We start from the raw sequence: 12,092 nt of genomic DNA, 5'->3' as shown, positions 1-12,092 counted from the left end.
TCCATAGCGATGGTCGCTTGCTCCCCGGGCGCGGTGGAAAATCGATTTAGGACTATTTTTTCAAAATTTGTATTGCACTTTGAACCATTCGGAGTTAATACAAATGACAGCATTAGTTTTCAAAATTCATGCATCTCATGCATTCCCTCTTCAATACTTTACATGTTTATTTTAAAAAGAGTATTCTTGCATCGAAACTCACACACTTATGGAATCCAGGTATTAACAACTGGCGGCGCCCCACCGGTATCCCACACGCTTCCAATTAAGAGTGGCAGAGGAAAATCAACTCGCTGTCTTCGAAGGGAATACACCACCGACGCCGGTTCATTCTCCACAGCCCGCGATGAATGCGCCACCACCACATCATGGGACTCCCTCGGCCCATCTCCCACAACCGATTTCATCAAGCATGTCACTATGCCTGGGGTACGCACCACCACCACCTGGGCACTCGCCGCCACCACCGATGCACTCGCCGTCGTTGGCAACTCAAGCACCACCGCCTGCCCATGATCCTACTCGCATGGCCACGCTCGAGGACAACGTCTCAACTCTTCAAAACACGGTTGACGTTATGGCCGCTAATATGGCCGAGATGATGGCCTTGCTCAGGGGACCAAATCGCGCGTCTTCGAGCTCCATCCCGCCTCTTGCACGTGGGCCAACTGTCGACCCCGCTCCTTGGGTCCCGCCAACTCATGCATCAGAGGGCGACATAGCGGCCGCCCCCGCGCCAGCAATTATCCCAGTGCCCGCTCCTCATCCGAAGCACGCGCCAGCAATTCACCCAGTCGACTCCGGCCATCCTCAGTCCACCATTCCAGCAACTGTCTCACTTCCGCCCATGACGATTCCCGTGCCGGATCCGACCATGTTCGCACCACCTCCTGTGTCCGTGCCAGCTCCAGCTACAGTTTATACTGCTCCTCCGCCGATGGGCTTCCCGACATCGAGCGCCCCTGTTCCCGCTCACACAACTGAGCCTTTCCCTCACCAAGCTCCACAACCCCATATCAGCCTCCCCTACCAAGCTCCACCTCCCATAAATATTACTTACTCCGAACCGGGCACGCCGACTCAAGCGGCCCCCAGAGCTCCACCCACAAATTTCTTTCCCGAAACAGAGACCGAACAGGAGAGGAGAATGAAATAGATGGAAGAGACTATCAGGGCCCTCCAAGCTAGTGATCCCCGACATAGCACTAGTTATCTAGATTCGACTCTCTTCCCGGGGATGCAGTTACCCGCGAAAGTCAAAATGCCAGAGTTCGAGAAATACGATGGAACCAAAGACCCGCGGCACCACCTTCGCCACTATCATACAAAGATGCTTCAGTACTGGGACTATGAACAGTTCGTCGTCGCCACTTTCCAAGAAAGTCTATCAGGATCGGCCCTTAATTGGTTCATGTCGCTTCGAGCGGAGGACATCCCTTCCTGGACCGAACTGGCCAAGAAGTTTGTTGAGCAGTATCAGTACAACATGGAGACGCCCCCGTCCTTCCTCGAGTTAAGCACGATGGAAATGGCAAAGGGGCAGAAGTCTGAGGATTACGCCACGAATTGGCGTTCGGAAGCAGCAAAACATTTCCCTCCAATTTGCGAAGCGCAGCAAATCCAAATGTTTCATGGGACTCTCAAGGGGGCTTACTACTCTCACCTCATGGGTCACAAGCCTACTTTCTCGGAGATGATTATGGCCGGGAAGCAGGTAGACCTGGGTATCAAACTCGGAAGGTTAGAGGGCCCGACAAAGAAAGGGGAAGGAGAGTCCTCGAGGAGGACTGCCTCAGCAGCCACCCCCACTGGCGGCAGAAGGAGTAAGGAGGCATCAGTCAATGCCGTCAATGTGGGCCACAACGCGCCGCAACAGTACTCGGTGAGCTTCACGCCCGCGCCATCTACCACCCCCGCGTATGCTCCACCGCCTTCGCCCTATCCGTCTCAGCATCCCGCTCAACCGATTTATTATTCGGCTCCGCCGACAGCGTTTCCATCGACCCCGCAACAAGTCGTCCATCATTACGCTCCCGCTCCTCCTCAGACCCCGCAGTACAGGCCTCTGGCTTCGAGAACTCCTCAGCCGACACAACAGGCCCCAGCCCCACAGGGTCAACAAGGCGGCGCAATGCAAGCTCGGCAGTGCATACAGTTCACACCCCTGCCTACCCCGCTCTCCCACATATACAGGCAACTATTAGCCGGCGAAATGATCCGACCAACGGTTCCCGGTCCCAGTTTCGTTCCTGCAAACCAAGATCAAAGTCTACGCTGCGAGTACCATTCTGGTGCACCCGGTCACACCACCGACAACTGTTGGAAATTGCGGGAGGAGGTTCAGAAGTTGATCAACAGTAAAAAGATCTCGTTCAATGCCATTAGGCCCCCGAACGTGCAAGCTAACCCTCTCCCTGATCATGGGTCGAGCTCGGGGCCCACCATCAATATGATCAGTATTTGCACTGTGAGAGAGGACGAGAGCCAACAGGAGGGCCCTACTCCATTTATAATCGAGTATGTCCCCGCGGAAACCACCGTAGGGTTCACAGGGTCTAGTGCAGCACCCACCCCCTTCATAATAGAAGTCCCCACTCGAGAGCCGTACCAGGACAGCAAGGTCCCTTGGACTTACGAAGGAAGTGTCGGAAACCTGGAGCAGCAGTTCAGTGTCATGGGCGTGACACGCTCGGGCCGGGTATACACGAACCCTGAGATCGCAGGCAAGGGAAAGGCTCCTGCTGCATCCGGAGCTGCTCCGGAAGCCCCGCCTATCCCGCAGAAGAAGGTGACCGAAGAAGAAGCCGAGGCTTTCATGAAGGTGATCAAGGCGAGCGAGTACAAGGTAGTAGAACAAATGGGTAAGTCTCCAGCTCATATTTCACCACTCGCTCTCCTCTTGAGTTTAGAGCCACACCGAGAAGCCCTCCTACGGGTCCTTACTGCAGCACAGGTTCCTAAGGAGACAGCCCCGGATCGGATTGAAGAGACCGTCAGCTCGATTTTCTCCAATGCCATCTCATTTTCAGATGACGAGCTCCCCTCCGAAGGGTGGGCACACTCACGGGCGTTGCACATCGTCTGCAAGTGCAACAATTTCATCATTGGCCGGGTCATGATCGACAACGGCTCCGCCCTCAATGTTTGCCCAGTGTCCACGTTGAAGCAAATGAATGTGGACCTCAACCGCGTCCGCCCGAGCAAAACCGCGGTTAGAGCCTTTGACGGCTCGCGGAGGGAAGTGAATGGGGAGATTGACCTTTTGATCGATGTCGGCCCATGCTCATTCAGCGTCACATTTCAGGTCCTTGACATCCCGAATGCTTTTAGCCTGCTCCTCGGGAGACCCTAGATCCACTCAGCTGGAGTCGTTCCCTCGTCCCTGCACCAAAGGATCAAGTTCATCGCGGATGGTCGGCTCATTACGGTCAAGGGTGAGGAGGACTACGCCATCTACAAGGAAACGGTTGTGCCCTATATTAGCATCGGAGACGACGAGAACCTCCCATTCCATTCATTCGAGACCATCTCCGTCATTCGGGACTATGGAGAGGTTCGTCCATCTCGTGCTGACCGCATGGTCGGGAAGGTCCTTCTGCGTCACAACTACGTTCCTGGTACCGAGCTTGGAGCACAGGGGCAGGGGATCAATTGCCCCATCGAGATTGAAGAGTACAAGAACAGGAGGGGACTCGGTTTTCGCCCTTCCTGCCACGAAATTATCGAGGCCCGTAGGGGCAAACACCTCCACCATCTCGCCGCGCATTATGGGAAGATCAACAGGGGCATCCCGGTTCCCCCACTCTCTCATTTTTTTCCCGCACCACCACACGTCATCGGAGGTACTCTTGACGGCCCCTCCTCGGTTTCAGACGCCGAGCCTGTCGATCTGCCAGCCATATGCGCCATCACTGAGGAGACTCCTTTAGGGGTCCATATCCGCCTTGCACAGGAGAATGAGGAGCTCAACAACTGGACCTCAGTCTCGTGCTACTCGGTTGTGATCGCCGATGTGTAAGGCTATCTATGTGTTTGATGTTTCCCCGCATGTCGGCATAGCCATAAGCCACATGACGGAAGAGGGATTTTGTTATGGCTTCATGCTTACACCATTAATAAAAATCTCTGCACGCATTTTTTTGAATTTCCGCGTCTACTTTCTCCTTTCTTTCACTTATCTCGCAACGCTCTAAATTTCTAAGACTACTCATTTAAATTGCCAGGCTCCACTCGAATCCAAATCATCGACACGTTGATTCGAACTCATCCGAGGAACACCTCGAAGAGTCCCGACCCATATACTTCGGGGAAGGACTCGACGAGGATGGTCGAGTGCCCGAGATAGAGGAGAGTTTGCGCCGCCTTGAGAACCGTCAATTCACTTCAGTTGAGCCGACAGAAGAGTTCAACGTGGGTACCGAAGAAGAGCCTCATATTCTGAAAATCGGGACGGGTCTCGACCCCACACAGCGGGCTCGGATGATCGATTTCCTTAAGGAGTACCAAGAAGTCTTTGCTTGGTCTTATGCCGACATGCCAGGTTTGAATCCCTCAATAGTTAAGCACTTCCTTCCGCTCGATACGGAGAGGTTTCCACCCAAACGGCAGCACTTACGGCGTCAGCGAGCTGGCCTTCTCCTCCGCATTAAGGAAGAGGTCATCAAGCAAATCAACGCGGGCTTCCTGGAAGTTTGTAATTACTCTGAGTGGGTGGCGAACATTGTGCCGGTAGAGAAGAAAGATGGAAAAGTCAGAGTCTGCGTCGACTATCGGGACCTCAACAAGGCCAGCCCCAAGGATAACTTCCCCCTGCCTTACATTGACATCTTAGTTGACAACACAGCACGCCATACATTGTTCTCCTTCATGGATGGCTTCTCCGGATACAACCAGATCCGGATGGCCGATGAGGACAAGATCAAGACGACGTTCATTACAATGTGGGGCACTTTCTGTTATCGAGTCATGCCTTTCGGCCTCAAAAATGCCGGGGCAACATACCAAAGGGCCATGGTCACGCTATTCCACGATATGATGCATAAAGAGATCGAGGTCTACGTCGACGACATGATTGCTAAATCAAAAGAAGGAGAGGATCACCTCGTTAATCTAAAACGCCTCTTCGACCGACTCAAGAAATACAAGCTTCGCCTTAACCCGGCAAAGTGCACACTCGGCGCCAAGTCAGGGAAACTGTTAGGATTCGTGGTCAGCGAACGAGGCATTGAGATCGATCCCGACAAGGTGAAGGCAATCAGGGAGTTACCTCCACCATCGACAGTCCGCGAAGTACGAGGCTTTCTGGGACGGCTGAACTACATTGCGCGCTTCATTGCAAACCTGACAGACAAATGTCAACCACTCTTCCGCTTGCTTCGCAAAAATGCAGCGATTAAGTGGGACGAAGAATGTCAGAAGGCCTTCGACACTATCAAGGCATACTTGGTTCAACCCCCGGTATTGGTCCCGCCTACTCCAGATCGCCTTCTTATTTTCTATCTGACAGTGCGCCGGCAATCCCTAGGATGCATGTTAGGGCAGGAAGACGAGTCTACGCACGCAGAACACGCCATTTACTATTTAAGCAAGAAGTTCACCGAAGGGGAGTCCAATTACCCAGAGATTGAGAAGATGTGCTGTGCGCTAGTGTGGGTCATGCAAAGACTCCGGCAGTACACTCTCTATCATACTATCCGCTTATTGTCTAAAGCGGATCCCCTGAAGTACTTGCTCGATAGTCCATCTTCCATGAAGAATATTTCAAAGTGGCGATGTCAGCTGACGGAATACGACATTGAATACGTGCCCCGCACGTCGATCAAGGGGCAGGCAATTGCGGATCACTTAGCGGAGTTCCCAATCGAAGACGATACGCCGATCAACTCTGACTTTCCGGACGAAGGGATTCTCCAAGTGGACAGTGAGGAGAACAAATTCGCATGGAAGATGTATTTCGACGGCGCAGTAAATTTCACTAGGTCCGGCATTGGCGCAGTGCTGATATCCCCCGACGGACGCTACTATCCGGTCGCAGCAAAGGTTGATTTCCCTTGCACTAATAACGTGGCCGAATACGAAGCATGCATCCTCGGCCTGCAGGCAGCGATCGACTTCAAGGTGAAGCAACTAGAAGTGTTTGGTGATTCCATGCTTACAATTTTCCAGACGTTAGGGCAATGGAAGACGAAGGACGCGAAGCTAGTGCCATATCACGAGTATCTCGAGGAGTTAGCGGAGAACTTCGAGAAATTCTCATTCACATATACGCCGCGCATCAAGAACCAATTTGCAGATGCACTTGCGACGCTCGCATCCATGGTGAGCATCACGAAAGAGAATCTCATTGAGCCACTCGAAATCGAGATTGCCAAGGGCCCTGCTCACTGCGACGCAATCGAGGCAACTGACGAACAGCCGTGGTATGAAGACATCAAACATTTTCTGCAAACCGGCCAATACCCGACATTCGCCAACCGGCGTGATAGAAAAACACTTCGGCGACTCGCAGCACACTACTTCTTGAGTGGAGAGGTCCTTTATCGCCGTTCCTTCGACGCCACACTACTCCGGTGTGTCGATGAGATTGAGGCACAACGCCTTATGGGAGAGATACACGAGGGAAGTTGCGGACCTCACATGAGCGGGCTCATGCTCGCCAAGAAACTTATGCGTTTGGGTTATTTCTGGTCCACCATGGAGGCCGACTACGCCAAACACGTCAGACACTGCCACTTGTGCCAAGTCTACGCCGACCAGATCAAAGCACCCCCCAATGAGCTACATCCAATGGCGGCCCCGTGGCCCTTTTCAATGTGGGGCATAGATGTGATCGGCCATATCAATCCCAAAGCATCCAACGGACACCTTTTCATTTTGGTGGCAATCGACTACTTCACCAAGTGGATCGCGGCCATAACGCTTGCTTCGGTCACCACAAAGGCCGTGGCACGCTTCCTCAAGTGCAACATCATCGCCCGATACGGAGTCCCCGCGACAATCATCACTGACAACGCTAAGAACTTGAACAACAAGATCATCGACGAGCTCTGCGAGCAATTCAAAGTGCAGCATCGTAACTCCACACCGTACTGTCCCCAAATGAACGGTGCGGTGGAAGCTGCGAACAAGAACATCAAGAAGATCATCGAGAAAATGACGGTGACCTATAAGGATTGGCACGAGATGCTCCCTTTTGCTCTCTTAGCATACCGAACATCTATCCGCACTTCAACCGGGGCAACTCCGTACTCTTTGGTCTACGGCATGGAAGCAGTCCTCCCAATCGAAGTGGAAATTCCTTCCATGAGGGTCCTTGCCGAGTCCGAGCTCGAAGAAGCAGAATGGGCAAAGCAACGCTACGAACAGCTCAATCTCATCGACGAGAAGCGGCTAACAGCGCTATGCCACGGCCAATGCTACCAACAAAGAATGGCCCGAGCGTTCAATACAAGAGTCCGCCACCGCAAGTTCAACCTTGGTGACCTTGTCCTGCGAAAGGTTCTTCACATTACACCTGACTCTCGGGGCAAGTTCGCATACAAGTACGACGGACCCTTCGTCGTCAGGGAAACCTTCTCTGGAAGAGCAATTATCCTAAGCGACATGGATGGGACCGAAAACGCACTCCCAGTCAACGCTGACGCCCTCAAGAATTACTATCCCTGATAGCCTTCTTCGTCATTCTACAGCCTCTTTATGTACCCGCAGGCTGCAAGCCTCATTTTCGACCTTTGTCTTCTTCTGTATTCTTCAGACCCCATGCTCATACCGCCTTAGCGCATTCTGTCATCAGCACCTGTATTCTTTCCATCTAAGATCACATTTGAGAGAAAATAATAAATTTCTCGCTAGGTTGAAAACCTCCTCGGGGCGACCTAGGCAAAAGTTAGGAAACGAGGGGCACGGCTTAAAATCCCGCAAAGGGAAGCCGTGGCAAAAGGAGAGCATAAATCATGTCCTTGCTAGGCTGAAAACCCGCAAAGGGCGGTCTAGGCAAAAGTTAGAGGAATCGAGAGATGCGATCGGACCCTATCTTGGGCGGTCGTAGTAAAAAGAGAGCATTCATGAGAGAAAAGTCAAAATAAAATACCTCGTCAGGTCGTCACGCGTTTTGCGGCCTGGGCAAAAATTAGGGGCAATTGTCGGTTCGACCACGAAAGGACAGCAACACCCCACGTGAAGCTACAACTAGTAGTGGTTCGACAGTGCTCAACGCAAGCAAACTCTCCTCGACTTTCAAGGCTCGAGACGCGCCTCGAAATGGGGTCGAATCGTCGTATCCTTGATTTGGAAGATCCTAAAGATCCTTCCCTTTACCTTTATTCAAAGCTCTGTGGGCCATGCCCTCATTTTGCGAAAAGCCTTTCTTTTGGTCAAACATGAGTTTGGGACACGGCCACCCCTTAAATGGTCACCAAGTTCAGATCCTCGAAGCATCATTACATAAATTTCCTTTGCACATCGTAATTCCAACAGTTTCACGCGACTGACAACGACTGTTAGCTGCTACCCTCCTATGCAGGTACGGGCATGTGGATCCTAAGAGGCGTCTCTCCCTGACGGACTCATGTCTGCCTCATGCGACAAGATCGTAATCTCAAACCCGAGCGAAGGGCCCTCAAAGAGGCACCTCGCACCATCATCTGACAAATCCGTTGGCATTATCGGACCCAAGTCAACTCTCTCGCGTTCTCAGGCCATCCTCGATGACCGAACCCACTTTTTACTACTTTGGGTTTGGATACTCACTTTTTACTGCTTTGGGTTTGGACACCCACCATTTACTGCTTTGGGTTTGGACACCCACCTTTTACTGCTTTGGGTTTGGACACCCACCATTTACTGCTTTGGGTTTGGACACCCACCATTTACTGCTTTGGGTTTGGACACCCACCTTTTACTGCTTTGGGTTTGGACACCCCCCATTTACTGCTTTGGGTTTGGACACCCCCCTTTTACTGCTTTGGGTTTGGACACCCCCCATTTACTGCTTTGGGTTTGGACACCCGCCTTTTATTGCTTTGGGTTTGGACACCCGCCTTTTACTGCTTTGGGTTTGGACACCCGCCTTTTACTGCTTTGGGTTTGGACACCCGCCATTTACTGCTTTGGGTTTGGACACCCCCCTTTTATTGTTTTGGGTTTGGACACCCGCCTTTTATTGTTTTGGGTTTGGACACCCGCCTTTTACTGCTTTGGGTTTGGACACCCGCCATTTATTGCTTTGGGTTTGGACACCCGCCATTTATTGCTTTGGGTTTAGACACCCACCTTTTACCGCTTTGGGTTTGGACACCCACCTTTATTGTTTTGGGTTTGGACACCCACTATTTATTGATTTGGGTTTGGACACCCACCATTTATTATTTTGGGGTTTGGACACCCACTTTTTTACTTTCTTTGGGCCCGTAAACCCATCTTTACTGCTTTCAGGGCCATAAGCCCACCTTTATTGTTATTGGATCCATAAACCACCTCTTCACTGCTTTCAGGTACATACGTTTATCCAACTCCCTCCCATTTATCCAAAATCAGAGAGAACAAGTGGCTATGGAGAAGATGCCAGGATGGTCGTCGAGATCAAACGGGGTGCTTCTTATGGTCTTTGGCTGCATCCTCTATCCGAGCACACAACCAAAGAGGGGCAAGCTGTCAGCACCCCATTTTGGTCCATCGGCTCCAAGGGGCAAAATCGTCATTTTTCCAATTTATTACCTTTTCTAAAAAAAAAATTAATCTAATTAATTAATTTAATTTAAATTATATATATATATATGTATCATAAATAAAATAAAATAAAAATTCAAATCCCGGGCAGGCCGGGCAGGGGCCGGGCAGCGTTGACCGGCTGCCCGTGACCCGCCGGCCATTTAATTAAAAAAAAAAGAAAGAGATTCGGGCAGACCGAGCAGGCCGGGCAGCGCTCGCCGGCTGCCCGCGATCCCCGCCAGCCCAGGAAGCCCCGAATCGGATTTCCGCGATTTTCGGCCAAATCGGCCGAAATCTTAACGGAAAATGGGATGGAATTGAGATTAAATGAACAGAAAGTTAATTCGGGAGGGGAGGAACAGGACCCAGTGAAAGGAATCGAACAATTTGCTCTCGTTTCGGCAGATTTGAAGATCGATTGAGCTCGAAAACCCTCGCCAGAAAACCCCAAAATTCTCCCCGATCCCGACCGTTTTAATTCCGGTGAGGCCCATATCGACCTCGGCGAAGCGTCGGCAGTGTCCAGAACCGTCACCGGCGTCCATTCCTGCCCTCACCGCGGCGTCCAGGGGCGAGAACCGCCTCCCGCGGCACCGTCGCCGCCGCTGCCCCCCGATCCCGATCGCCTCCGGTTAATGGGCCTCGGCCCAGTTCTTTTTTTTTTTCGCAGGCCCAGCCCAAGCCCAGCCAGGCCCAACGCACTCCAGTCCGGCCCAGCGCTCTTCCGGCCGAGTTCTCCTTCGGGCGGGCGATCCGATCCGACCCGATTTCATCCGGCGATTTTTTTACTTTTTACAGAGAAGCCCCTCAACTTTCCAAACTAGGTAAATTCTCGACTTAGTGGCATGATTAGGGTTCCTTTCAAGAATATTATTGCTTGCTTGATGGATATAATATGAAATGAGTGTTTTTGGGTCGCGTGGGTGATCGGATTTGTCCCGAACTCGATTTTATGAACTTTCCATTTTGTCACATTTCAGTCCAGAGGACTCATTTTATTTTTTTCAGATATGCCCCGAACTCTAAAATTTATCTTCAACCAAGTCCCGGTCATTTTACTATTTTCCAATCAGTCCTTGGATTTTTTCAGAATTTCTCAAGCATCCCAAAGGACTTTCCAAGTTGTTTCAGTTTAGTCCCTGGGCCATTTTTCACCCTTTTCAGATCTGCCCCGAATTTCAAAATTTCTTTTCAATCAAGTCCCAGTCATTTTACTATTTTCCAATCAGTCCGGGAATTTCAGAATTTTTCAAGAATCCCTAGGAACTTTTCAAGTTGTTTCAGTTTAGTCCTGGGTCCATTTTTTATTTTCAGATCAGTCCCGATTTTCAAATTCATGTCAAATAAGTCCTAGAACATTTTCAGTAAATTTTTACACAGTCCCCATTTTTTAGAATTTTCAGATCAGTCCCCCAACTTTTAGAATTTTCAAATCAGTCCCCAATTTTTTTTCAAAATTTTCAAATCAGTCCTTGCTCTTTTAAAATCGTTCAATTCAGTCCCCTGGACATTTTCTAAAAATATCCGGTCTTTTTTTTACTTGGTTCACCCACCAACAATGTATGTGCCCATTTAAATATTTCATTTTTGTAATTATGTGACCATGTCGGAAATTAGAGTTTATCGGGCGGTCAACTAATGGCTGTCTCGATGGCTCGAAATCCGTAGATTAAAGCATTCGGCAAATTTTTAATTAACCCAAAATTCTACATACGGGATAATCGGGACGTTAAATTTGGCTAAATTAAATCACTTGATTTCTTTAATTGGATTGCACGAATTGATTAATAATTTGTAATCGCGTCGACAGTTCAAGAACTGTTAATCATGCCCTTTTCAAAATTCACAATTTCAAAAGCACCGAGATACGTACAGCGTAATCTTGTTTTACATGCACACACATATTTACCGATTCAAGGGCACGATTACCGGTTCTTGTTCTGCTGTAATCCTAGCGTAGGTTTGTGCATAGAATTGGTCAAAACATGGGAAAACAAATTAATCACAAACTCGGCTTAAATCAAACATGGGCAATAGTCGAATAGAGGGTTAGGTTTCGGATTTTTAGGTGAAAATACTTTTAATCTGTAAAAACCATATTGCCACAATACAGAATAATCTAAAAATAACCCACACCTTTGAGACTCGGCTACAGACGTCATGTCTATCGGGTCCGTTTTAAATAATGCCGAATGCTACATACCCTATCCATCACCCCTTTTTGCTTGTTTTAAGGTAGGATTTGTGTGCCAAGATATCTCGGGTAATAATCAGTTAATTCACGTAAATTCGGCGATAACAAAACCCCCATTGTTCGTTTATTTGAACTTGCTTGTTACATATTTTGCACTTGATTGTTATGCGGATCGAGCCCAATCCTTTAG

General features: G+C 50.0%; 1 protein-coding gene across 1 annotated transcript; it reads left to right on the top strand.

Annotated features, from left to right (window-relative positions):
* Window positions 1-526: 526 nt before the first annotated feature.
* LOC116209040 (leucine-rich repeat extensin-like protein 3) lies at window positions 527-1,156 on the top strand. The gene has a single exon (XM_031542604.1). It carries the CDS (start codon window positions 527-529, stop codon window positions 1,154-1,156), a length of 630 nt encoding a protein of 209 aa, XP_031398464.1.
* The last annotated feature ends 10,936 nt before the right edge of the window (window positions 1,157-12,092 follow it).

The sequence above is a fragment of the Punica granatum genome, chromosome 5 (genome assembly GCF_007655135.1).
Source record: "Punica granatum isolate Tunisia-2019 chromosome 5, ASM765513v2, whole genome shotgun sequence".
NCBI lineage: Eukaryota > Viridiplantae > Streptophyta > Magnoliopsida > Myrtales > Lythraceae > Punica > Punica granatum.
Note: the sequence above shows the minus strand (reverse complement) of the source record. Positions and strands in the feature narration are given on the sequence as shown.

What these genes read in the sequence shown, in the direction of transcription:
- LOC116209040 (XM_031542604.1), top strand. Translation starts at nt 527, where the DNA reads ATGGCCACGCTCGAGGACAACGTCTCAACTCTTCAAAACACGGTTGAC.